The 27602-nt window shown below is 42.8% G+C and overlaps 1 protein-coding gene across 1 annotated transcript in view; it reads left to right on the top strand.

The window, feature by feature from the left end:
- SYNE1 (spectrin repeat containing nuclear envelope protein 1) overlaps positions 1-27602 on the top strand; it is a 471821-nt gene that overhangs the window by 319687 nt on the left and 124532 nt on the right. The window contains exons 109-117 of the mRNA XM_055002895.1: positions 1034-1210; positions 1357-1512; positions 4353-4508; positions 8441-8611; positions 11399-11532; positions 12081-12285; positions 21703-21885; positions 22749-22895; positions 24684-24838. Of these exons, the coding sequence (XP_054858870.1) occupies positions 1034-1210; positions 1357-1512; positions 4353-4508; positions 8441-8611; positions 11399-11532; positions 12081-12285; positions 21703-21885; positions 22749-22895; positions 24684-24838 (1484 nt within the window). The remainder of the gene's footprint in view (positions 1-1033; positions 1211-1356; positions 1513-4352; positions 4509-8440; positions 8612-11398; positions 11533-12080; positions 12286-21702; positions 21886-22748; positions 22896-24683; positions 24839-27602) is intronic.

Below are 27602 nucleotides of genomic sequence, written 5' to 3'. Positions count from 1 at the left end.
CCCTGGCACCTTCTAAGTACCTCCTCTTTTTCTTGATACGATTTGTATGCTGACAAAACAGTCTAAGGCACATGATGAGCTTCCTTGATGGACTGCATCACGTTCGGTGAAGTGGGTTTTGTCGGCGACCGTCCTGCTCTTGCGAGCACAAGGGCCCCTCTGAGGGTCAATCCCCAAAGTCCAGTGAGAAATAGGACAGTGGCCCAGGTCAGCGTGCTTGAAAGCAAGCAAGCTGACACACCATGTCACTAAGGTGGGACTCGTTGTCCACTGCCCAAAGAGGCTTCCTCTGAACAGGGTAGCATAAGTTTCCTTCCCTCAAGGTGTGGAAGACATCCTTTCCATCGCTCCCATGCCTTCCATTCCAGCAAGGGGCCTTTGAATTGCTACATGATCCTGTTGCGGAGTTGGCTTTCACTCAAGTACATCCATTCATTTCCCATCATGGAGAGTTGGTCTCCCCACCCCTGGGGAGGGCATCTCTTGTTGATGCAGCCCCATGTAGGTGGGTTTTGTGGGCAGCGACCTCTCCTGGACAGGAGCACAAGTCTCTCTCCTTCCCCCAAGGGTGGGTAAGGGTCAGTCAGAATAGGGGAGGGGAAGTTGTTGTTTGTCTCTTTGGAAAAGTGATAATCAAGGAGCGTTACATGAGAACCTTTGGTGGGAAAAGTCAACTGAAGTGAAAATCTGTGGGAAAACCAAGGCCTTTTCTGACTCGAACCGGTTCTCGAACCGGGCCTGGTCCGTTAAAAGTTCATGGACCGTAGTCCATGGAAGCCCACGAACCCCGAACCAGCAGTCGTAGGCAAATGCCAGTCCGTGCTCATCTCTACTACCGACTAACACAGCTAACTCCCTTGTGAATTATAGGAATCATGCTTAATCCTAAGAGCATATAATGTTTACAAATTAATTGTTTAGACATTATGACAATGTTTTTGGCAAAGCATGGTATGATAGTACCTTAGAAGGCATGTTGATCTCCTGAAATAAATGCAAACACTTTCTTATAGCTTCTTTTCATTTTTCTTAGGGTTTCAAAATCGATATAAACTGTAAACAGTTAACTGTGGACTTTGTTAACCAGTCAGTACTACAAATTAGCAGTCAGGATGTGGAAAGTAAACGCAGTGACAAGACTGATTTTGCGGAACAACTTGGAGTGATGAATAGACGCTGGCAGGTTCTGCAGGCTCTGATAACAGAAAAAGTATGTAATCACGTACACATGTGTTTATCAGGCTAGTAACGTTGAGATTTAAGAAAACATAAATGAATATTGATGTACTTTTTAAATGAAATAATTAGATACCTTGACTATGCGAATTCTTCATTTTGAAAATTTGTGTTTTTCAGATCCAGCTCTTAGAAGGTTTTCTGGAATCCTGGACAGAATATGAAAATAATGTTCAATGTCTAAAAACTTGGTTTGAAACTCAGGAGAAGAGACTGAAGAAACAGCAAAGAATTGGAGATCAGGCTTCAGTCCAGAATGCCTTAAAAGACTGTCAGGTAGTGTTTTGTTACAAAAGCAACAAAAATTTCTCTCTCAAAAACAGAAAATCAGAGTTTGTACAGGATTTTATTATTCCTTTCTTTTGAACATTTGTCCACCCATCTGTAATTGCTGCAAAACACAATGCTTTATTGTTTCTGTACAGATTGCATTACATGTTTAGATTCAGATTCTAGAACAGGTTTGCTCAAAGAATATCTATAGGACAAATGATATGATGGGAATAATTTAAATATTTCCTGCTAATATATACTTTCAATGATGGATAGTAATGTTCCGGAGGCATATATTGCGCTTGCAAGTATCTGGTCAGTTTTTGATTGATCATCAGGTATTATCTTATCTATAAATGAAGGTATTCTTGAAAGTTTTTGCGTGAAATTAATTGAGATAACAATTTACTATCACCAGATGAAACTGACTAGGCAACACTTTGGGATATAGTTATCACATTAAAAAACAGGGCTTCTGGATTAACGCTATTTGGTGCTACTTCCACTGTCATCCACCACATTTATGAAAGATTTTTAATGTTTGCAAGGCATTTTCTACATGTAAAGATATATTTGGTAATCCTGGTAGCATTTGGAAAGACATATTTCATTCAGTATTATTTGCTGAACACGGGGGGGGGGGGGTTCTCCCTGAGGAATTTGAAGTGTGGAAATGCTTCCATATGGTAGAAGATGACCACACCAATTTGGTGAGGAAAAAAGAAAAAAGCCTATTTAATGATGGCATGTACACATGAAGACTGTAGAACTGATGCAGCATTTCACTGTTTTTATAATGGGGCCTCCCGAATAAGATGGACTGTAAACGCCTTGATTAGTTCAATTAGTGACAGAAATAAATTAAATTCCAAATTACATAAATATATGAGTGCTAAGTCGTCTTGAAGGGCGGTATATAAATCATATGTTGTTACTGTTATTAATACATTGAAACTTTTACCTTTCAATAATAATATCTGCACAGCCAATGTGGTTTTCTTCATTCCGTGGCCACTGGTTAGAAAGAGCTCAGTTCTCAATGAAACTTTCATCAGAGCTTTCCTCCGAGGCTTTGGTACTGTTTCTGACCCACCTCTTCAGAACTTGTTTCCTTCCAGAATGGTAGGGCAATAAGCTACTTGCTACCCAATTTGTGGGTATGTATGCCACAGTAGTTTAAAGGAGAAGTGAAAAGTCAACCACAAGGGAAGAGCTGGGTCAAAAGGATAACAGAAGGAATGCAAAAGCAGAAAAACAATGAAAGACCTGCATGCTTCCCCCATGAAGATTAAGGACCAAATAATTTCCCCCCAAACAGGATATTTTCAACTGGCTACTAATTGTTTAGATTTTTTCAGTCCTGGGAAGATTCTTAAGAAGGGGTATTACAACCTCCTCCTTCAACTCAATAAAGCAAGGATGTATGATGAAATCATTAGCAGGGCCGGCGCGCCCATTGAGGCCAGGTAGGTGGTTGCCTCAGGGCGCGGGGCACCGGAGGAGGCACTGGGGGTGGGAGCGCGCGCCATGGAGCTGCAGCCTCCCAGCTCTCCCGCCCAGCGCTGCCACCGCCGCCAACACACGCCCCCGGCTGGGCACAGCAGCCGTGGGCAGGCGTCTGGGGTGGTGCAGGGCAACCGAGCAGGAGAGCTGGGAGGCCACCCGCATGCCATCCCAGCTGCCCGACGCAGCAATCGGGCTGGCTCGCGTGCACGCCCATGATGACGTCACATGCGACGTCATCACGCAGGCTGGTGTGTGTGTGTGCGGGCGTCGCTCCTGATCATTAGTATAATTTGTTTGACCCTCCTAACATTTAGCATACCCAGAACTTAATATAAGTTGCTGTCCTTGCAGGTCATTTTAGGTCACACACCTCCACACATATACTCTTTAAGGATTTGATCATTAAAAAAGAAAAAAAAAAGAATGCTTTTACTAGGCTTTTAGACGTTATGTTGCATCCAGTTAAAATAATACTAAAGCTACAATTCTTGAGTCAACCTATGCTGATAGAGATCCAATACAATTTAAATAGTTAAAGGTGAAATCATTTTCCACAATAAATAAGAAACCAAAATGACACTTTAATGGAGTTAGGAGATTGGAAGGATAAAAATGTTTCTGTTGCAAATATTTTTGGCTCTTAGAGTATTTCTGCCCTTTGATCTGAAGACAGTTAATTATATATATATATTTATAAAATTATATATATATTTGAACACTTTGTTGTAGACTTCAGTGACTCAACCATTCCTATTACTATAAAAGCAGTTAAAACACATTTGATTTATAAATGTAAAAGAGAAATGTTAACCATCAAGTTATTTCAAAGATTATAATCTAGGCTTGAATGAAAGGTTGCTTTGCCAGAAATAAAAGAACATAGGTGATGATGACAAAATACAATTAAAATGGAGTCCAATACACAAAATATGAAATAATAGATTAGAGGTGTACTGAATTTTTACTCTTAAATATTTTCAAGGCAAAAAGAATGTTTTTCAGGCTCTTTCTTTTTTCATGTTCCCAGACATTGTTCACTTTATCTATATAGTTGTTTACATTTCTTTTTAAAAAGACATTTGAATAACATTATTGTGAAAAGGTGTATGAATATGTTATATCATCTAAGATGAATTACCAAGTTAACATTCACATTGTATCTTAACTTTATAAAATTAATAAAAGATTATTTTTTAAACAGGGTGTATACCTGTACTCAGAAAATTGACCCAAATTTTGATGAAAGTTGTAGTGTTTTCTGTTATTTCATAAAGCTCATGTAATTCTAGAAATGTTATACTATGAAAACAAATCCCATTGGAACATATTTCTTTCAGGAGCTGGAAGAGCTAATAAAGTCAAAGGAGAAAGAAGTTGAAAAAATAGAACAGAGCGGACTTTTGTTGATACAAAATAAAAAAGAAATTGTCTCAGCTGTGGTCATGAACACACTTCAAGAACTCAATCATTCCTGGGCAAATTTGGACCACATGGTAAGTAGGTGTGTCTGCATGAGGGAAAAAGGAATTTTTTACCTTTAAATGTGGGGAGACTCGGTATTGAGGTGATATACTTCTAAAAATGCTGATGAGTGGAAATGAGGGAAGAGATAAGCAATTTATTTATTTAAAATATTTGGTAGCTGCCATTCTACTAAGGAGGAACACAAGGCAGCTTACAAATAAAAAAGATCTACAGATAAAAACAATGTTTTAAAACAACCCAGTTTAGAACTGCCAGTAACATAAATACAAAGGTAATTAAAAGCAGTCTTAAATAAAAACATCTGCAGCTGCCTCCTGAAGATCGATAGTGAAGGGACCAAGTACACTTTCCTGGGGATGCTGTTCCATAATTGTGGGACTGCCATTGAAAAGGCCCTCTCTCATGTATCCACCAGATGATCTTCTTTGGTTGATGGAATAGCCAGGACGGCCTTTCCCTGAGATCACAATTCCCTGGGCAAGGACGTATGGGAGAAGACAGTCCTTCAGCTATACTGATCCCAAGTCATCTAGGGGTTTAAAGGCAAAAATGAACACCTTGAATTGTGCTCAGGAGCAGACTCGTAGGCCATGTAATTGCTGTCATATCAGGGTCACATGATCCCAACAGCTGGCCTCAACCAGCCAGCTACTCACAACGTTCTGACCTAGCTGCTGTTTCTGAACATTCTTCAAGAATTGCCCCAAATAGAGCTCATTGCAGTAGTCCAGTCTAGATGTAAATATGGCACAGAACACTGGCTAGATCTGACTGAACAAGGAATGGGTGCAGCTGACACACCAGCTGAAGCTGGGCAGAAGCACTTGAAACCACTTGCAGCCACCTCATTTTCCAATTTTCACTGCAACCGATTTGTTTGTAGCTAGTAATCCATCAAATGGAGAAATGGGCTGATTCCGCACACGTTGGATAATGCACTTTCAATGCACTTTATCAATCGTTTGAGGTGGATTTTTTTTTCCGCACATGGAAAAATCTGTTCCAAATTATCTATAAAGAGGATTGGAAGTGCATTATCCAACGTGTGCGGGATCACTCACGGTCTCTTGGAAGGAGACATAACTGAAATGGTGAAAAACAAAGGAATATACATGGCTGTTTGTTTTGTTTTTATGTTTCACTTTTCTTTCTAGTGGGGACCAAAAGAAGCTTACAGCATCATACTCTTTTCCTCCATTTTATAACAACTGTAAAATGGGTTAGGCTGAGAAAGAATAATTGGCTTAAGTTCACCCCATGAGCTTCCATGGCAGAGTGGTTGTTCCAGATCCTAGTTTGACACTCTAACCGCTACACCATGCTGGCTATGGGACAAGGGGTTATTTAGGAAAGGAGTTGCATGTAATTAAGAGATATGCCCTCTCTTCTCTTTCCAGTCCCAGGTATACGAAGTTTGATTTAAATGGTGCTTAAGATACTTTTGGCTATGTAAGATTGTAGCTAGAAGACTAGGTGTTGGTTAGATTCTTAAACATTACTGCAATGTAGTTGTAGCTTGTCTTGTATGGAATTTGACCTGCTCTTCTGTGGTCCAATGTATTTGAGAGTGTAGAACTGTTATGCAATTTTTAAATATGCCAGATATTAATGGCTGGATCACCTCTTAGAAATGTAGATATGAAAATCTGTACCAAATTAGATAGATGCCTGATTTGGTACAGATTCACATACATGTACACTTCTATACATATTGTTAGGGAATTTCTATGACCCCTATTCTAAAAGACCTATGAACAAGCATTTATTAGGGTTGATACGTTGCACAGAAGGCAAAAGTTATTATTTGTAAGCAGATTCCTTATGGTGCTGTGGTTCAGTAGGGTTAGAAAGTCCTATTGCAAGGACAGTATCTCTCTAGTTTTGACTTTGTACTCAAGGATTTAGCTTGGATAAACACTCTGTTAAGAAGACACCCAAGATTCCTTTGTGGCACCAGATATGTAACATGTTTATATTACAGAGAGAGTTTACTGTCTTGTCAATCAGACTTATTTTGTGTCATGTCTCCTGAAGAATTTGATCCCAAAGAATTGTTTGTATCTAGTTTTGTATAACAATTTTATCTCTTTTCTGTAAACAATTAACTTTGGAAAGTATATAAGATTCTCTGCTATGGCTGATCTTTATGCATGTGTCGGAACATGGCACAGCATCTGGATTTTATTGTAAATAAAGCTCATTAATTCTTTATGGATCACTTTTGGTGTCTTAGTTAATTGTGGGTGATGGCTGTGGGGAAATGTAATCTGAATGCAGAGTACCTTTAAAGACATTTTTCCTTAACACGTATAATATAATTTCAGCATCAATTGCACATGCACATTATCTATATAGCTTTGGTCCAGATTCTTACGATTCTTCCACCTTGATTTTGAGTTGTTGCATCACAGAATTTGGGTATTCTTGCATACATGGCTGAATTGGGATTTATTAAGAGGTTTAATTACCTCCAACCCTAGGAGGAGACTAAGATTTTTAGCTCATTATACCTCTAGGTAATCCACATGTTACAGTGTCCTCAAGATGTCTCCCATGTGGTCTCTATGAAAACTTTCAATTGGACGTACATTTAGAGTTCTGTGCTCAGAATGCATTCCCCCACACTGTTTTCTTAACCTGAAACAGGCTTATAGAATGAATACTTACCTCAATGAGGAAACTTATGTATAGACTACCTGTAAACATGTAGCCCCCTATGAGGCAAATAGCAACTCCCCAGAACAGTTTCAGGTCAGGAATAGAGCATTGGGGAAGGCTTAAGCCCCCTCTCCCCATACCTCATGGTTCTGATCTATATCTATATCTATGAGAGCTGCTGTAGCACAGTGGTTAAGTTGTTTGGCTGCAAATCATCACTCTACTGGTTCAAATCCCACTACTGCCATGAGCTCAGTAGGTGTCCTTGGATAAGCCACTCCTCTCAGCCCCATCTTCTCAGCTGTATTGTGGGGATAATAATAACACTAACTTGTTCACCGCTCTGGGTGAGGCACTAATCTGTCTAGAAGAGCGGCATATAAGCGCAGTTATTATTAAGTACCTTGTGAAATGAGTTCTGAGTACAGAGCTCCTAAACCACGTCTGTCAATAGTACCCATGTGGATTTTGTAATGTGTGAATTGGTCCTTTGTCTTAAGAAAAAGTGTCTCTCCACCCATTACATAATTAAATGAGCATAATTACATTTTACCCTGTACATCCTGCAACTCATAGCCCTTGACCCTGCTATTTGTTTTTCAGTCCTCCTATATAAAATGACTGCATAGTGAGGATTCACTCAGCATCTGAAAAAGCGGGCTCCTCTTAGGCTAGAATAAAAAATTGTTAGTCATTAAGGTGTCCTAAGACTCCTGTTTATTTTTGAGGTGCACATGGTTATTTATAGGGCATATGCTCACACATTACTGGGCTTTTGTTGCCCTTGGGTCTATGATATACAAACTCAGTTGAGATTTTATCTTATTTTAAGTTGAGTGACAGATTTAGCCTGTATAAGACTCTAGTGCCTTGCTTATTGAGATTTATAGTGATAAAAGATATAACTTCAAGTTATTCGTTGAAATCGGAACAAAATATGTTCATTGGGATAAAAGTTATATAAACATCATAATTAACATAATTTTACTGTGTAGAATACATGAAGTTTGTTTTGTTTTGTGTTTGTCTAACAGTAAAGAGCAATTACGTAACAAAGTTTAAATATTATACTTTACTGGAAAATAAAGTCTTTTATGGGTGTAGCAAAAAACCCCCCACCAATTGTTACATACATTGCTAATGAAATAATCTAATTTTTCTTTAAGCAAAATTGAGCTAAAGAGGAAATAAAGAGTCTGGCATATTTCTTTTGATTAAAGTGATTTGAACAAATGATATTCATATTTCTAATATTTATGGGCTTTTATATCTTCTTGATCAGGTTGGCCAACTGAAGATATTGTTGCAGTCGGTCCTTGATCTGTGGAGCATTCACAAAGCAGCTTATGAAGAACTGAATAGCTACTTGATGGAAGCCAGATATTCTCTGTCACGCTTCCATCTTCTTACAGGTTCTTTGGAAGCAGTGAAAGTCCAAGTATATAACCTTCAGGTAAAATAGGAACATCAACGTTTTTGTTATAGTAGGCAAAATCATGGAAATTATTATTGCTGGGAAGTAAAATGGCCAGTAGTACACAGGCTTGTGTGCTCCCACACTGGCTGTTTCTGTGAAGGCAGGTTTATGAAAATAAACCCCAAGCCCATCTCCTAATGATAGGAGATGTATCAGCTAGGCGTGCTGAGAAATATCAGAGGATTTTTGAGCCCTTTTAATTAGGGGCTTAACAATCTTCTGTTTCCTCCAACACAACAACATCAAGCAAAGAAACAGTTTCATGCCGGCAGATGCCCAAGTAAGCCTGCCTTGCAAATATCTTTTTATTTTTTATTTTCTGGGTCTTGGACTTGCTAGGACCTTATTTTTTTCCACCTTTTAAGTGATTTGTTCCTCCTTCCTCCCTTCAAGACACTGTGAAGTTTTGTTTTGTATCCTGTATCTGTGCTCAGGACAAAAGCTATTTCAACACTGGAAAACTCGAAAGATGTCTGCTAAGTAGCTTAGCATTGAAGAATTTACTGACTGAGATATAAAATAATTGGGATTTCCTCTCTGATCAGATTAACCTGCTGAATTAAAAATGATTGCAGTCAAGAATCAGCCTCAAGAAGAAATTATATAGAGGCTCTCTTCCTCCCTCACAAAGAAACTTGAAAGTTTGTTAAGCAAAGTAAAGCAAGATTATGGAAATATTTTGGCCAACATGTGTCAAGGGGAGAAAGATATGCTAAAACTAAATTCACAAGACAATGAACCAGCACTGTTATCTCAGCAAGCTGATCAGGCTATGGAAGGAGTTCCTGAAGATCATGATTATGGATTTGAACTATCTTCTGGGCTGTCCAAAACAAATCAAGCATCTCAAAGAACCAATCAAGCAATTCAAGAACTTAAGAAACAGTGGGAGAATACTACTGATGTGGGGAAAGGAACTGAATTTAGATATTCATTACAAGCGGACGTGGAATTCAGAAAAAACACTCAATACCCGGGTATTGTCGGGTATAGAGTGTTTTGTTAGCCTGGTGTTTTTCAGAACTGGAAACCATGCTCTGTTCATTCTTAAGGTTTCTTCTTTCCTGTTGAAGTTTTGCTTATGCTTGTGAATTTCAATGGCTTCCCTGTGCAGTCTGACAAAGTAGTTGGAAGTGTTGTCCAGTATTTTGGTGTCCTGGAATAAGATACTGTGCCCTGTTTGAGTTAGGCTATGTTCAGCCACTGCTGATTTTTCAGGTTGTCCAAGTCTGCAGTGTCTTTCATGTTCTTTTATTCTTGTCTGGATGCTACGCTTTGTGGTCCCGATGTAAACTTGTCCACAGCTGCAGGGTATACGGTATACTCCTGCAGAGGTAAGGGGGTCTCTACTGTCTTTTGCTGATCGTAGCATCTGTTGTATTTTTCGGGTGGGTCTGAATACTGCTTGAAGGTTATGCTTTTTCATAAGCTTTCCCATCTGATCAGTAATTCCTTTGATATATGGCAAAAACACTTTTCCTGTAGGAGACTGTTTTTCCTTGGTTGTTTGATTCATCCTGGGTTTGATTGCTCTTCGGATTTCATTTCTGGAGTAGCCATTTGCCTGAAGTGGGTGGTTTAGATGATTAATTTCCTCATTGAGAAAGTGCGGCTCACATATCCGTCTTGCACGATCCACTAATGTTTTCATTATGCCTCTTTTCTGTCAGGGGTGGTGATTGGAGTTTTTGTGTAAGTACCGATCAGTGTGAGTTGGTTTCCTGTAGACCTTGTGACCTAACTGAAAGTTTGCTTTGCGGATGACCAAGGTATCCAGGAATGGGAGTTTTCCCTTGATTTCATTCTCCATTGTGAATTGTATGTTCAGGTGGATGTTGTTGAGATGATTAAAAAAACCCATCAATTCTTCCTCCCCATGGCTCCAAATGATAAATGTATCATCCACAAACCAGAACCATACACTAGGTTTGTGGGGTGCTGATTCTAGAGCTGTTTTTTCAAAATGTTCCATGTAGAAGTTTGCTATAACTGGGCTGAGAGGGCTCCCCATGGCCACCCCATCCATCTGTTCATAGAATTCGTTATCCCATTGGAAGTAACCGGTTGTCAGACAATGATGGAATAAGGCTGTTACATCCTCTGGGAAAATCTGATTAATAAGTGCAATAGTGTCTTTTACTGGAACCTTGGTAAACAGGGATACAACATCAAAACTGACAAGTATGTCTTGTGGATTGAGTTTCAGAGAACTGATTTTGTTGATGAAATCTGCTGAATCTTTGATGTAAGATGAGGTTTTCCCGATGTGGTCCTGCAGGAGATTGGCCAGATGTCTAGCTAATTCATATGTCGGTGAACCAATGGCACTCACAATGGGTCGGAGTGGGACTGAATCCTTATGTATTTTAGGGAGTCCATATAGTCTAGGTGGCTGTGCTTAAACCTTGCATAGTTTTCTGTGCGTGTCGGGATGTAGTGAGGAATTCTTGATCAGCGCATTTGTTAGCCTGGTGATTTTGCAGGTGGGATCTCGTTTTAGTTTTTTGTAGGTGGAGGGGTCCAGGAGTTCCTTAATCTTCTTTTTGTATTCCTCTGTTTTCATGATCACTGTAGCATTGCCTTTATCAGCTGGTAGAATGATGATGCGCTGATCAAGAATTCCTCACTCAATTTATTTTTTTTAAAGAAAGAAATTATTGTTGGACTTTCAGGAAAGCAGTTCTATTCATGGCCTTTTGAATAAGAGTTAAAATGTGTTTACTCTTGTTTTGTGCTTCTCTCCTCCTATATATGTATATATAGAAGTTGCAGGATGAATTGGAAAAACAAGAGCATAGTCTACAGAAATTTGGATCTGTGACCAATCAGCTACTGAAAGAGTGTCATTCACCTGTTACAGAAACACTTAACAACACTTTAAAAGAAGTAAACATGAGGTATGAATCTACTTCCAAGTGGATTTTTTTAGTCAAATCTGTAACAAAATCTTTACATCATTCTAGTATTGTCCCAATGAAACAGATAGGAGTGGTCTTGTTTTTAATATACTATGAAGCTGTCAATATTTATATAAAAACTGTTTCAAACGAGGAGATTGCCACCCAAATCCAGTTGAATGATGTTCCTAAGCATACATACTAAAGCATTAGCACATACATGGGTATAAGATTCAGACAACAAGCTTCTTTAAAAGTATGAAACCACAAGGTTGTGTTGCGTAGGTTTGCTTGCTTTTTGTGTGAGGGGGAAAATATATGAAATATGCATGGGAGAACACTATAATGGTTGACATATTTGGCTCTTTTCCAGCCTCTGTAGGAATTAGCCAAATGGCATTGCTACTTTGCTACTACAGACTAACACAGCTAACCAAATGACAGCTAACCAAATGACATTGTTAGCTGATGCTGTGAAACTAAGCCTTGCCAGTGCTCAGAAGTCCATTTTTGTGTCAGTTCCTCTCCAGTTCATATGTTATTTGCAGGTGGAACAACCTTCTGGAAGAGATTGTAGAGCGGCTGCATTCTAGTAAAGCTCTGCTTCAGCTCTGGCAGAAGTATAAAACCTATTACATGCAGTGCTGTAGCACAGTCCAGCAGTATGAGGATCGAACAAATGAACTTTTGAAAGTTGCATCCAGCAAGGATATTGGTGATGATGAAGTCACTGCTTGGGTTCATGACTGCAATGTAAGTGCGGCAGACTTTGAGGCTGTGTTAATCTTAGCATGAAGGTGCAACAAAGTGAAATTAATAAAAGCTAGTTAAAGCTCTGTGAACTTTGGTGGTGGAGCGGTGAGAGAGCCCCTCCTGTTTACCTACTGCACTTATCACTCCCACTTCCCTCCTTCTCTAACTCTCACTACCCAGCATCTCATCCACCACTGAGGCAATTATTATATGTGGAGCATAGAAAAAGGCCAGCTCTGCTTTGCCAAACCCTTTCCCCTGCTCTCTCCCAACAAACATTACCCCATATCATGTTTCCCTGTTCTCTCACAATAAACATGATCTCTCTAAGGAGGGGCATCTCTTCTAAGCCAGAAACTGGGGTGAGAAAGGCAAGTCAGTTTCTGCATTGTTTATTCCTTCCTTCCAAATGTGGGTTGGGGTTTTGGGAGGGGGGCAGTATCAGAGGCATTGTCCTTTCTCTACAACCTTGGAACTACCTTAAAATCAGGGAAGAAGGATATTGCAGCCCTCTCATGGGATCTTCACTGGTGTAGATGCCCTTCAGTGTCAGTGGGCATATTTTGCCCTTTTCCTGTAGGAGTGAATGGAAGCAATTTACAAGTACTGGAGAAAGTATACTAGCTTACATAGTCCCCAGGATAGTTAACACCGTAAGTACAACATAGCACTGATCCCACTACCACCCATATGAATTCTTTCAAACATTATAGAGATTAGACAGATGCAAGTGTTCATGTTATACTAATTTGCATAATACCGTCTCATATGCAGTAGGGCCAATACACCACCACACTTTCAACATTAAAGTATTGTGGTCAATGTGAGCCAATCCTATGATTTTACATACCATAACATTCACCCATCCGAAACTATTTGCGGTGCGAGCCCTATCGGACTGGTTGCTGATTGCAGGAAATAACACGCTGATGCTTGTAGGTGGGAAAACAGGCCACAACTTTATTGATTGAATAACAAAAAGGAGCGATGGCTGCATAGGGCACGGATCCCAGCATCAGCTGACCCGCCTGCCAGCAGATGCCCTCACCCTTTAGCATGCCTGCTGAAAGGGGAAACCGCGGGATGATGGTTAAAGGACCCACACTGGGCGGTAGCCTCTGCGTAGCTCCCCATCACCTGGGCTCAGGCATGCTCTGTCAGCCCCCCAAGCTGGGCTTACCACTTCCATGCCTGACCCAAGATCCCATATGGGGATCCCCAACTATGTGGGAAAACAGTGCCACGCAGGCGCCGTTTTCCCCCAGGGATCGGTGCCCAATGCTCAAACCGCCACTGGAGCCACAAAATGGCTCCCCGCCATATGCTCCTAATGACCCAACCAACGAAGCAATCCATGTCTAATGTCTTGCAACCATATGTCCTGCCCCCAGCTGGACAGGTGCACTCCATACGGACGGTATAAGGCCTCCACACGAAATGAGATATCAGGATGACGTATTACTAGGCCACCGAAAGCCAAAACCACACGCCCCACCACCTTTGTCAGCCGCCACCGTGCCAAATCCACTCGATTGTTGTGCTGCGCTCCCTGCCAGACGCGGCGCTGCAACAGTTCTGACCAAAAGATGGTCATGTTTTCATAACTCTCATTCAAAACTCCCAAGTCCCTCAGTATGTCATGCAGAACATCCAACTTGGTCCTACGCGGTAGGTCGTTCTCGCCAAGGTGAATAATGACTGCATCTGGAGGACCTATCCGTCTGGTCATCCGTAGAAGACGAGGTAGCACGGCATCCCATGTCATTCCACTTGAACCAAACCAGGAAATGGATACGTTGTCCTCGAGCCCCAAGTTGCGTCCCCAGACAGAAACCTTCGCATAACAGGCAGCCCAAAAATGATACTGTGGCCCATAATCCACACCTGCTTGGGACAACCTGGCGGGACTTAAAGAGAAACAGGATTAATGACCAGCTCCGGCCGAACATAAGATCTGTAACAACTAGAAGACCAACGACCAATAGCCTGCACGCGGGCTGAAGGAAAGCCGAGGTCCGATGCCACGGTGGCGGCCCCTATCCAGAAGGAATGGGCACCGAACTTGGTGGCCGGGAAACCCTCAGCTGCCAATGCAGCCCGGAGCACGCTCACAAACTGAAACCACAAGAGGGGCGTGCCATCCTGATGAACCAATAAGAAGCCTCCAACCTTCAGGCGGACCACCATATAGGCGGACAATGATTGAAGAGGGCACGGGCCCGAATCTGCCCTATTGAGGGAAATTCGTGACCCTCGTCCACCTTGGTCAGTCTTAGACCTCCTAAGGACAATGACCACGCTTGTGCTGTGCAAGCTAACATCCCCCACTGATAAAGCCCGACCAGACACCTCTTGGCGAGAACCAGCGACTAACTCGCCCACTCTAAAGGGCCCAAAAAAGGCCAGGATGAAGGCCGTCTCAAACAGCTGGGCCTCAAACGCCAAGCGACAAATCAACGGTAAACAGCCGACCAGCCGCAACAAAATGGCATAAGTAATTGGGCAGCAAGCGTCTGGAGGGGGAAGGGCAGACCTCTTCCAGCCTTCAATGGCTCTTCTCGTGGCAAACATTGTGCACGGATCAGGAAAACTTCGGGCCTTACTAAAGAAAGAGATAGCCGCCAGATGGCACTTCATAGTGCGGGGGGCTGCACCTCTATCCTTGAGGTGAGCCAGGAAACGTAAAACTAGAGCCCCAGTGGTCGGCAACATGCCAGACCCACCCCAGTGTTGTGACAAAGACAGAAAGCTAGACAGGGACCTACGATAAGAACGAAGCGTGGACGAGGCAATGGAAGACAATACTCCCTGTATTATGTTGTGCTCCCAAGACTCCAAAGATCCTCCGGGAATGGCTCCAGGTCCCTCCGGGCTTCTGGCACCAAGGCAAAGAATCTCTCGGTCTGGAAGCAAGATAATGCGTCGGCGATGCTGTTATCAGTGCCTGCTACGTGTTTTTCAGAAAAAGATATGTTATTATCCAGGCACACCAGAACAGATCTCCGGACCAGCCGCATAACCCGCTCAGAGAGCGATGATTGCCTATTCAAAATCTTAACAACAGCCATGTTGTCACACCAAAAAACTATCCTCTTGTTTCTGAATAGCCCGGCCCAGATGACGACTGCTCCCAAAATGGGGAAAACTTCCAGGAAAGTGAGGTCCCTGATTAATCCCGAAGTCTGCCACTATGGTGGCCAGGGCCGCGCGCACCAACGACCCTTAAAGTAAACCCCGAATCCCCCGCTACCGGCAGCATCAGAATGTACCTGCAAATCTGTGGCTGAATCCAAGGTGTCCTGCCAAAAGGAGACCCCATTATATTTGGACAGAAATTCTAACCATACCCGGAGGTCTTCCTTCATGCCCTTGGTGACCCTGATGTGATGATGGTTAGCGGGAACCCCCGCCGTAGCCCTGGCCAACCTGGCACTGAAAGGACGGACGCCCAGGTGCAACAACCCTGCACGCAAAATTGAGATGACCAAGGAGAGACTGAATCTCCCTAAGGGTGATCTTGTGCCGGCTTAGTGCTGAGACGATAAGCTCCTGCAATGCCTGGAGCTTACAAGATGGAAGTCTAGAGCATCCTGCAATGGAATCTAGTTCTATGCCCAGATACGTGAGTCGCGAAGCCGGACCTTCTGTCTTATCCTCTGCCAAGGGGACCTCCAGCTCTGATGCTAGTGCCTGGAACTTGGCCAGCCTCTCTTTATTTTTATTTTTTTAAAATTTTTATTGGTGAGTTTAAATTTTTAAATTTAATACATACATTCCCTTCATATCTAATTAATCCTGTTCCCCACCCTTTTCCTCCCCCCTCCCTATTGACTTCCAACAGCTTTCCAACCCTTACCCCCTTTTATTGCTTAATACTATTTCACTTATATTTTTCTTCAACACATAGATCATAATATCTCTTACTCTAAGCATATTCTAATTCTTTTATACAAATACTCTGTCAACTATACTATCAATATAGTATTTGCTGTATACTGTACCATACAACATAGCATAGCATGCATTAAAATATAACATAACATGTATTTATCTATAACACTTAAATTATAATATCGCTTACTCTAAGCATGTTCTAATTCTTTTATGCGTGTTCTCTATCCAATATACTATCAATATAGTATTTGTTATATACTATTCCATGCAATATAACCTAGCATGCGTTGTAATATAGCATCCCAATATAGTATACAGTGCATATACTAACAGCATACATCATAATATATGTAATATATGATATAATTTTTCTAATGTATCTGTTTTACTTCAAATTTTCTTAATCATAATATTAGCTTAGATTGTCATAGTTAAATTTCCCCCTTAATGGTAAAGTCACTTCATTTACACCCACCACCCTTTAGAAATTCTCAAACTGCCACAGTTCTCCTTTCACATCCCATTTTTTCTCTAAATATTGTTTTAATTTCCCCCAATCAGCAGTATATTGTCCTAGGTCAAGATCTTTAAGCTTCCTTGTCATTTTGTCCATTTCTGCCATGTACAGCAATTTGTAAATCCAGTCTTCTATAGTTGGTATTTCTTGTACTTTCCACTTCTGCGCGTACAAAAGTCTTGCCGCTGTAGTCATGTAAAATAGCAATGTTCTATACTGCATTGGAACAGCTTCCATCCCCAAATTCAGTAGCAACAATTCAGGATTCTTGTTTATTTGGATTTGTAAAATCTCATTAATTACTTCAATTATATCTCCCCAATATTGCTTAGCTACTTCACAGGTCCACCACATATGATACAGTGATCCTTCATGCTTTTTACATTTCCAGCATTTGTCTGACATGTTTGTATTCCCTAGTGCAATTTTCTTTGGCGTTAAATACCACCTGTAGATCATTTTATATACATTCTCTTTAATATTCGTACAAGTTGAAATCTTCAATGTGTTTTTCCACAGGTGTTCCCACGCCTCCATTGTTATTTCTTTATGAAAGTTTAGTGCCCACTTCACCATCTGGGTTTTAACTATTTCATCCTCTGTATACAATTTCAGAAGTAATTTATAAATTTTGGATATTTCTTTCTTGCCTTCTTGTAACATCACTTCTTCTAGTTCAGAGTTTTCCATTCTTATACCTCCTTTTAAGCAGTCCGAGTTGTAAAGATCTCTGATCTGTCTATATTGGAACCATCCATAACAAGGAGACAACTCTTCTTCTGTTTTTATTCTTAGCATTGAATGTTGTACTTGTGTTATCTCCTTGTATGTTAGGCACTGCTTCTCGTTGTCAACAGTTCTCGGATCTATTACTTCATATGGAACCACCTATGAAGGAATTCCATCTTCCATGTAAACCTTATATTTTTTCCAGATTGTGAAGAGACTTCTCCGAATGTAATGGTGCAAAAACATCGAGTCTGCTTGTACTTTATCATACCACATGTATGTATGCCATCCAAATAATTTTTTATGTCTCTCCAAGGCCAGCAATTTACGATTTTTTAACATTATCCAATCCTTTAACCATACCAGACATATTGCTTCATAATATAGTCTTATATTGGGCAGTTGGAAGCCACCTCTTTCTTTTGCATCCTGCAGTACTTTCATTTTCACACGTGGTTTCTTGCCTGCCCACACAAAGTCTGAAATTTTCCTTTGCCATTTATCAAACTATTTTGAGTCTCTAATAATTGGGATTGTCTGCAACAAGAACATCACTCGTGGTAAGACATTCATCTTTACTGCTGCTATTCTTCCCAACCATGATAGATTCAATTTATTCCATTTTATCAAGTCTCTTTCTATTTGTATCCACAATTTCTCATAGTTGTTTTTAAATAAGTCTATATTTTCGCAGTCAGTTCGATACCCAAATACTTTACTTTATTAGTTACTTCACAGTCCGTTATCACCATTAGTTCTTGTTGCTTCTGCTTGGTCATATTCTTGCATAATATTTTAGACTTCTTTTTATTCACATAAAACCCAGCTAGATCTCCAAATTGTTTCATTTTCTCTATTACCTTTGGCATGTTTTCGATTGGATCTTCTACTATTAACATTATGTCATCCGCAAATGCTCTGACCTTGTAGGAAAATTCTTTTATTTTTATACCTCGGATTGTATCATCCTTTCGTATTTGAACCATCAATATTTCCAAAACCAGAATAAACAACAATGGAGACAAAGGGCAACCCTGTCTTGTTCCTTTACTTATTTTCAATTTTTTGGTTAAGTCCTCATTCACTACAATCGCTGCACTTTGGTCTCTGTAAATTTCTCTAACTGCTTGTATGAACCTTTCTCCCATTTGCAGCTTTACCATAGTGGCAAACATAAAGTCCCAGTTCAAGTTGTCAAAAGCTTTTTCTGCGTCCACGAAAAAGAAACCAACTTCCCTATCACAATGCTTATCATAGTATTCAATAGCATTTATTACTGTCCTTAAATTGTCTTTAATTTGTCTATCAGGTAAAAATCCTGCCTGTTCCTCTGTAATAAATTCCACCAGCCATCCTTTTATTCTTTCTGCCAAAACTTTTGCAAATATTTTGTAGTCATTGTTCAATAACGAAATTGGCCTATAATTTTTAACATTGGTCAAGTCCAGTCCATCTTTCGGAATCAATGATATGTTAGCTTCGTTCCATGAATCAGGAATTTTTTGGCCTTGCATAGTTTCATGCATTACCTCTTTCAAAAAAAGGTGCCAATTCGTTGCCATCACTTTATAGAACTTTGCTGTTAATCCATCCGGTCCCGGTGCTTTCCCCAATTTCGTTGATTGGATGGCCTCTTTTATTTTTTCCTCTGTTACTTCTCTAACCACCCCACCCCAATAGGGGAAATCCGCAGGTTGGGTAGAGGGGGCCTATCAAAGGGACCAGCTATCCTACCAGCTTTTATTTCCTTATCTAGCTTTTTGGCCACAACTTCTGGCATGTCTCGCACCGATTTTAGGTTACCTGACGATGTGGCCACCCTGGGGCCCGTAAACGGAATCCGGAATCCTGATGTAAAGCCAGCCAACAGATAAGCCGCTGCTGCCCTATTAGGATAGCCGTCCAAAAGGTGACGCAGGGCATCAATCCGAATGGGGGATGGGGCACGAATCAAACCCTCGGGTGCCTCATTGCTTCCCGGCGGTCGTGGGCTGATTTGTGCCGCTGGGGCCGCCGGAAGTTCCCTCCTTTCGAGCGCCTGTAGAGGAGGGCCGCCCCCCCCAAAAAGGGCTGCTGGTTGGACCCTTGGTGGGGGCACGAGGCACGGGGGTGGGGGCCATAGCAAAGCTCACAAAATGGTCAAATTTACACCGTGTCCGTTGGCATTTCCCTACGTTGTACTCCCAACAAACCATCTTCCTGTCCCATCTGGACCCCCACCGCCCTTGTCGAAGTGAATCACTCTTACCACGCATGTGTGGACCTACCAGCCACAACCAGAGCTTTTGATTAATAACATCCCAATGCCTCCATGCATTATGCGAGGCCCTCTTGCGGAACGGGTATTCTCACCCGCCAAGGCCCAAGCACGGAGGACATTAGCCAAGTGATTGGAGATATGCCACCCTCTTTCCAGGTATGCGAGCTGGACTACCCCCATAAATACCGTGAAACCTTCCAACCAGTTGGCAAAAGTCCTGTCAACCTTGTCCTTCTTGTCCTTCTCCTTCCTCCTCCTCAAGGGAGGGTGAGAAAGGCCCTCTTCAGCTTCCGGGCATATGAGGGAGAAAACATCAACGTAATACCCATCCAGTATGCGGTGACGCATCTTGCGGGATAGATGCCCCCCAGGGGCATCTTCATCTTCCCCCCGCCCGGCTATTCCAGGAGTCATACCCTCCGACTCATCCTCCAACCACACCGACCCAGGACCGGGATTCCTTCCTCTGGCCCTACTCCGCCTCCGAGCGGCCCTGGATGGGATTGGAGGCTCATATGCCGCAACCTGCCAAAAGTCGCCATCTGATTCCCTGTCCTCTCCCCCAGAGGATGACTCACTTGAGGACTCTGTAGTGTCTGAATCTTCCTTGCGCCGCGATGACCACTTCATCTTACAAGCCCACCGCCTCCGCTTTGGTGTCGGGCGCCAGTCCACCCCCTGGGCTGGAAGAGTCCTCACTGGATGGGGATCTTGCTCTTCTGCCCCGCCATGAAGGCCTCCCTCGTGCAATGTTCCTGCTCCTGCCCCTGGAAGGAGAGTCCCTACTCCCCAGGGTAGAAGAGCCTGTTCCCGTGAGCGTCCCAGGGCTCCCCAATTGATCAACCCTTTCGGACAATTGTTGTATGGCCCTGGAAAGGCCTTGCAAAGAAGGCCCTCATGTTGCAGCTGAATGTGTCCGATCAGAACCAGCAGGGTTGACCCCATCCCCAAGGCTGGGTGCAGGGGACAAACTTCTGGCACCTGAACTACGTCCAGGGCGGACTGTGACACCCTGCACCCGTTTGCGCTGTAAGGCCCCTGATGCCAACCTCGTGGCAGGCCTTCTACCCATGTCAGACAAGGCCACATTGCTAGTTGCATCCTGGCAGGACGAGTGGACAGTGGACTGTCGTGCCTGCCCCCTCGTGGCATCCCCACGCCCTGCTCGCTTAGACCTGCATACCCCAGAGCTGCCTGTACCCGCCCTGGGGCGACTGGCCCATTTTGGGGGCATGGCTTTGTGCACAATGCAGGAGGCCAAATGAACCGCGCCTCCCTTTATCCCCAGGGGGAAGCGCCGCTGCCGCGGGCCCTTCCGCTACCCTGCAGGCCCGGGATGCCCCTTCTAAATTTATTAACACTACTATTATATTTTGCACCCCCAATAAGGCCCTCAGACTCCAAAGAAGAAGGGGCCCCGAAAAGGCAGCCCACGCTGGGTAACCCCCCCCCCGGTGCACACTCACTGAAACGGCCAATGAGCCGTTAAACACTTGCCTTGCGCTGCCCACACGGTGCCACCGCCGCACTCTCCCCTAATGGAGCAAATCTGAAGACACGGCCTCTGCCACGCAGGAGACGAGGGTCAGGCAGCGGGCAGGCTGAGTGAGGCCTACAGCTGCCTAAAGCAGCAAGAGCCCTTCTGCCTCGATTGCTGTCCTGACGCTGTCTGCTGGGAACCCAGGGCCCGCTCTAATTAAATAGGAGGTGGGAGGACCTGAGGGAAGCCTTCTCCGCTCAGGTCCGGCAGCCAGGCTCCCACCTCCTACCGCCCCAGGCAGCTTCTGATTGGCTGCCTGTGGGTGTTTGAATCCAACAAGTGCACGGTGTTTTAGCCGTGCACTTCCTTAGAACCAGGCCCAGGAGGAGCCGTTCCTGCATCTCCTGTCCGAGCGCGCCCGCAAACACCGGCCCTGGTAAAATCGGGGCCGGGGGGCTTGGCAAACTAGTCAGTATGACAGACTTGATTTCTTGTTGTAGTTTTATTCCAAGATTTTAATTATTGCATTTTCCGCAGGACCTACTTAAAGGCATGAAGACAGTGAAAGACGCTCTCTTTGTCCTATATGAACTGGGAGAACAGCTGAACCAACAGGTGGACTCTTCTGCTGCAGCAGCTGTCCAGTCTAGTCAGCGCTCTTTGAGCCAGAACCTGTCTGCTTTAGAACAGGCTCTCAGCAGGCAGCAATCTATATTACAGGTAGGAAGGCCTTGCTTGGCTCCTGTCACACAATTTTATCTTTTCCCCTCCTATTTCCTTCCACTAGATGTAATATGTCTTTGGACAGTCATATCACAATGATTACAGTTAATATCACTTGTGCATAGCAAGTCAGTTCACACAGAAAGAGTACATTTGTTTGGGCTGCAGTGTTACTTGATAGCGACCATATTAGCTGTGTGTAAGGTTCCTTCAGCAACGCTGATTGACACGTTAGTAGTGACTATCTCTCCCAAATCAGTGTCTCTGGATTGCCTTTAGCAGGACAGCAGTGCAGACATCTATGAAGTAAGTGTGATGGAATCCTGGACTAGAAAGCCTTTAGGATTTTTTTGGTCTGTTTTTGTATACAGATTTGCAGTTCCCTGTATTGTTACCTCAAGCAGCATGTGCTGACATTTTGGTTATCTTTGTTTTGTTGAGCATGGATTTGATCCTAACATTCTACACTGCTAACACTGGGACATTCCCCTGGTGCAAAGAGCTTTCATTTGATGGAATATACCTCTCATTGGAGCAAGGCTTCTTCTGTCAAAGGTCCCTTATTTCAGAAGAAGACTCCACCCTGACCAGAATAGATCCCTTGGATCCAACCACATCTCCAGCAGAAGTGTTCAAGTTCTGGTTTCACTGCTAATAAGTAAATGTGCAATGTTTCTTTAAAATTCTGACCTGTGGAACAACAGGCATAGGCAGTGAAAGCATCAGGTAATGTTACTGCGAATAAAAAGAGAAACAAATACAAAAAATCACTCCAGTGTTATACAGTTATGTAGGAAGAAAGAAACCTTAAGTAAGAAACCAATATTGTATTTTATTAATCTTTTTTTCTAAAACCTGAGGCTGGAGCACAAGATTATCAGACATTTACTAAAAGTTTAAAAGGGCTGGAGGACTGGATAAAGCAAGCTGAAGAAATACTGAAAACAAAAGACCCAACTCATTCATCAGATCCATCCACAATCCAGAACAGGATGGAAGAACTTAAAGTGAGTAAATAATCCTGTCTTTTTACATTCAGAATGAGTCTTGTAACTCAAGCCGCACTGTAGCAAATAGGATCAGGATTATATTCTTACTAGCACATAATCTGACCCAAAAAAGGTGTAAAGATACTGTCAAGGAAATTCATTTACTCTGTGTGAAATGTTTGGAGGAAGAGTGAAAAACAAATATGTTATCAGTAGACCAACAATGTTTATTTTGATACTGGGTTTTGTAAGAGGCAGGTTAACAAATGAAGAATGTGTTTAAAAGAAGTACAGTGATACAAAGATATTAACTGTGACAACCCTAACCCCCGACCAAGTAGCAGTAGAATCACAACCAGAGGAATAAGGGTAACAAAAAACCCAATGAAAAGGAATCAAAGCCAGAATTTATAAGTGCTGACAATCAATTCTATAAAGTGACTCAGTGCTTCTATAAATATTCATAAATATTCTGGGGACTCATAGAAAAATACAATGAACATTCCAAAATGCGAAATCAGAAAAGAGCTATCAATAATACAAACATCTCAATTTTATGAATAACATCCAATGAGTAATGGCCGCATACAAGTGACCATAATGCAACACTAGTAAAATTTAAAGGTAATGTGATCTTTTTCTTCTCAAGGTGTGCTGAGAAAGAAAACTCCAGGAAAGATATCCGTGAAAAAGGCTTTTCAGGGGCAACAATGAGGTCCACCCAAATTGTGCATGGTCGCTGACTGAGGTGCGCCACTTGTGGATCTGTAAGAAATTGGTCTTCTGAATGTGAAACAGTTTGCCCCTGGAGAAGCCTTTTGATGAAACATGATATCTTAGCCGGTCCCTTGTTGGGCTAGGATATAGCGGCTTTCTCTGTGCCCCCAGTGTTCTTGGCTCCACCTACAAAGAAGAGGTATAGAATGATTCAATAGAGACTTACCTTTTTCACAATAAAGAGGCTGTCCCAGTTTTGATTCCAGGGGAGCCTCTTTTTGATTTGCTAGCTTTACAACCCTAACCCCCCAACAGATGATTCTCTGTTTCTTAAATTATTGAGACTTTTGTTAGTGGACCCACATGTTCTTTACTTCTAAGGCTAGCCTGAACTGAAGTGTATTTTTACCTTGAGGATAGGCAGCTAACAGCCATATTTTCTATGTCAGATGTCTGGTTTGGCTATGAGCCAATCAAAATTATACATATTTTTGTCCAAATGAGAGATTTAAACATGTGCATAATTATCCCATTGAAATCAGCTGGGTTCTTCCTTTTGAAATGTGAGAATTTGGATGCAACAATAGTGGACAGTCTTACTGTTCGTTGTCAGGAATTGTATCTTGAAAACGGAACACTGTCAAGATTCAGATATGCATTGGAGTCAGCTGAATATATTGCTTCCTAGACAATGTGACCTTTTTTCTTTCCTCCTGAACACTTGACAAAACAGCCTAAGTATGTTACCATTCCCCATTTCTCCTAATGATCCTGCCCTTCGTCACCCCATTTTTCAAAGTACAGGGTCATATTCCAACATAGCATGATTTCTAAGCACCTACTGGAAATTTTTGAATCTAGCAAAATATTTAACTTTTAATTATTTCTTCCAAATGCAAATAAATCGTCTTACAAACTTTGTTTAACTACTGTAATGTAAGAAAACAAAATCTAAAATTCTGCTTAAAAATGAGAGGCATCTCACACAGACGGAAATCCACAACATAATATGTATCTTGTATAACATAATTCTGTGGGCTATTCATCAAAATCATGCTTTTGTACTTACTAGTTGCTTATTCCCTACAGCGCCAAATGTTAAAGTTCAGCAGTATGGCATCAGACTTGGATCGTCTAAATGAGCTTGGATATCGGCTACCCTTGAATGATAAAGAAATTAAAAGAATGCAAAATTTGAATAGACATTGGTCCATGATCTCATCACAGTCCACAGAAAGATTCAGGTAAAACACTTATATACAACCACACTTAGGCAGACTGGTGCTTTACTTTTCACATTTAACATTTCTAGCCTTGGCTTTTGAATTAATGTTAGACTCGTATAAGGCTCAATGAGATGCAAACATTTATTGAATTCAGTCCCCTACAGTTCTCTGTACATTTGCCCGCTATAGATTAATTCAGGGACAAAAACCAAGCATCATGCCAAAGATCACTGCACAAACCGGGGGGAAAAATGAACCATGTGGTTCGTGGTTCATCACGTTTCACTAACCACAAACTTTCACAAACCTGCCCTGGTTCGCGAACCAGTTCATTTGGTTTGTCAAAACATCACATCCAGATCAGCAAATTGTCACTTCTGAGCCAGCAGAAGGTCATTTCCGGGCCAGCAGAAGGCCACTTCCAGGTCAGCAGAAGGTCTGCAGAAAGTCTGTCCCCTGTTGCTTAGGAAACTGATTGATCGATGCCAGGCTGTCTGCAGTGACGAACCCAAAAACAAAACAAACGAACCAGCCTAAAGTCCGTGGCGGTTTGTCAGAAATGGGCTCTGACGAACCACTGGTTCACGAACCACAAACCGGCCTGGTTCGTGCGGAGCTTTGGTTCATATTTTGGTTCATGTTCATCTCTACTGCCAAATTAAAACTTTAATGAAACCATGTCAGTGACTTGAAGCAAACAATGTAAACTACATGTAAGATGCCAAATCAGGAACATAAGCACTGGAAGCCAAGCATAGTACTCTCTGCAGCATCAGGATAATTTACTAGAGGATGGTACTGCTGGTCTGCTTTCTCCATGTTTCAGAGCCACCACTGAGAAAGAGCAGGATTGCCGTATTGTAGTGACTGGTTCATCAGATGTTAGGTAACCGTCAGGGACTACAGTGTCCTGCCTAGTCTTATAAAGCTTCTGACTCTGGCCTGCTTCCTCAGTAGCAGATGTTTGTTCCCACTTACCGTATTGTCTGCCCACCAGCATCCTAGCTCAGCTACCTGCTTGCCACTAGCCCTGATACTTCATATTACAGAAAGAGCAAACTAACACCAAACTCAAGGCAAACCTTTGGAGAGAAGCCGATCTCATGCAGGAGAATATTCCTTCACACTCTCATTTATTTAAATGAAACTCATTCAGGGAGCTTCCCAATAGAATTTGTCTTCATCTATTGGATAGAAGTCTGCACACATCCAACTAACATCCTCACCTGTGATGCCTAAGATGGAAAGTTTCTTACACACTTAGGCAGCTACTGAGTTTAAAATACAGACTTTACATTGCATAGTGGTTAAGTGGTTGGCATGTGAGACAGCACTCTGCTGATTTGAATCCCTCTAGTGCCATGAGCTCAGCAGGTGGCCTTGAGTAAGCTATTCCTCTCATCCCCAGTTCCTCAGCTGTATTGTGGGGATGATAACAACACTGACTATTTGGCCCCCACCCGGCCGGCAGCCAAGGGCTTGAGGCCGGAGGCCGCATTTGCCGCCGCAGAGGATAAGCGGCAGCGTTTCCCCGGCCTCTCAGGGTCACATGGGAAGGGGGCGGGGCTAAGTGCCTTAACAGGACAGCCCTGCCTCTGCATCAGCACTTGCTGCCTCATGCTCTCGTTCATTATCTGGATGCTTTTTTCCTTTTCAAGGGGCATTCTCTTGCTGCCTCGAGCATATATCAAGCTCTCTCAGCCGAGCTCCTCTGAGGCCAGTTTTACTGAAGGCTATAGCTGCCTTGGGGAAAGCTGTGATATTCCCCTGCTTGATACCTTCAAACAACAAGAGGAGAGCCAGGGCCCAGCACCAGGCTCAGTGGTTTGGCAGAGATTTTATCATCATCATCATCATCATCATCATCCCCATCGGGTCCCAGCTTGGGCTAAGTGAGTGGGTCATGGTTGAGAGGCAGGGCCGTGGCTGCTGCATTTCCTGTTTGAAGGGAGGAGTGGTCCTCCACCTGTCATATTGGTCATTCACCTGGGAGGTAATGACCTGGGTTTGTAATGGTATGGCCCTTGCTTTGCAGGCTCAGGCTGACTTGCTGTGAATTAGCAAGCAGTGGCCTAGCATCTTAACTATTTGGTTGGAGATATTTAGTTAGCTGGGGGGATGGGTTGGGCATTTATCTTCCCAATCTCAGGATTAAGGCCCGCTTGGCCACCTCTACTGAGGTGATGGGGGCCACCTTTTGGTGGTGGGCAACAACATATATATACATATATAGTTAGATGACCTGACACAAGGGCTATGGCTTACAGTAAGTCACCTGTGGGGCGTGAAGGCCTGAGCAGAGGCTTGGCCTTATCGTTGGCAGGATTTAGTTGGGGGAATGTTAGTGGGATGGTGAGTACCCTTGGCACATCCCCATTGGTGAGGATATTAGGGGCCTGTGAGGATCGGCTGGCATGCTTGGCGGCAGCCAGTTGAGAGGGCAGGCTGCCTGGTGGGATCTCCTGGGCAAGTCCTTCCCTCATGCTCTGCAGCGGAGGTGCTTGGAGCTTTAAGGGGGAAACCATCTGCCAGGCCAGCCGGATCCCAGCCATGCATGTGAATGGCTCGCATCCAGGGCAGCGGGTCTCACCCAGACAGGTTAAGGCGGGGTCCAGGGGAGTGACCCCAGGGCTTGAACTGTACCGCTGGTTAGGCCCTTGCCAGGGTTTTTTAGTTGCTGCAGTTCATGTTGTTGCGTAAATAAAAGTGGCCCTTTATTACTCAAGCCTTGTGTCTGCCTCTTATTCCGACTGGGGGGGGGCAATGTTCACTTCTCTGAGTG

This window comes from Eublepharis macularius, chromosome 1 (genome assembly GCF_028583425.1).
Source record: "Eublepharis macularius isolate TG4126 chromosome 1, MPM_Emac_v1.0, whole genome shotgun sequence".
Taxonomy (NCBI): domain Eukaryota; kingdom Metazoa; phylum Chordata; class Lepidosauria; order Squamata; family Eublepharidae; genus Eublepharis; species Eublepharis macularius.
This window is presented reverse-complemented; position numbering and strand designations above follow the sequence as displayed.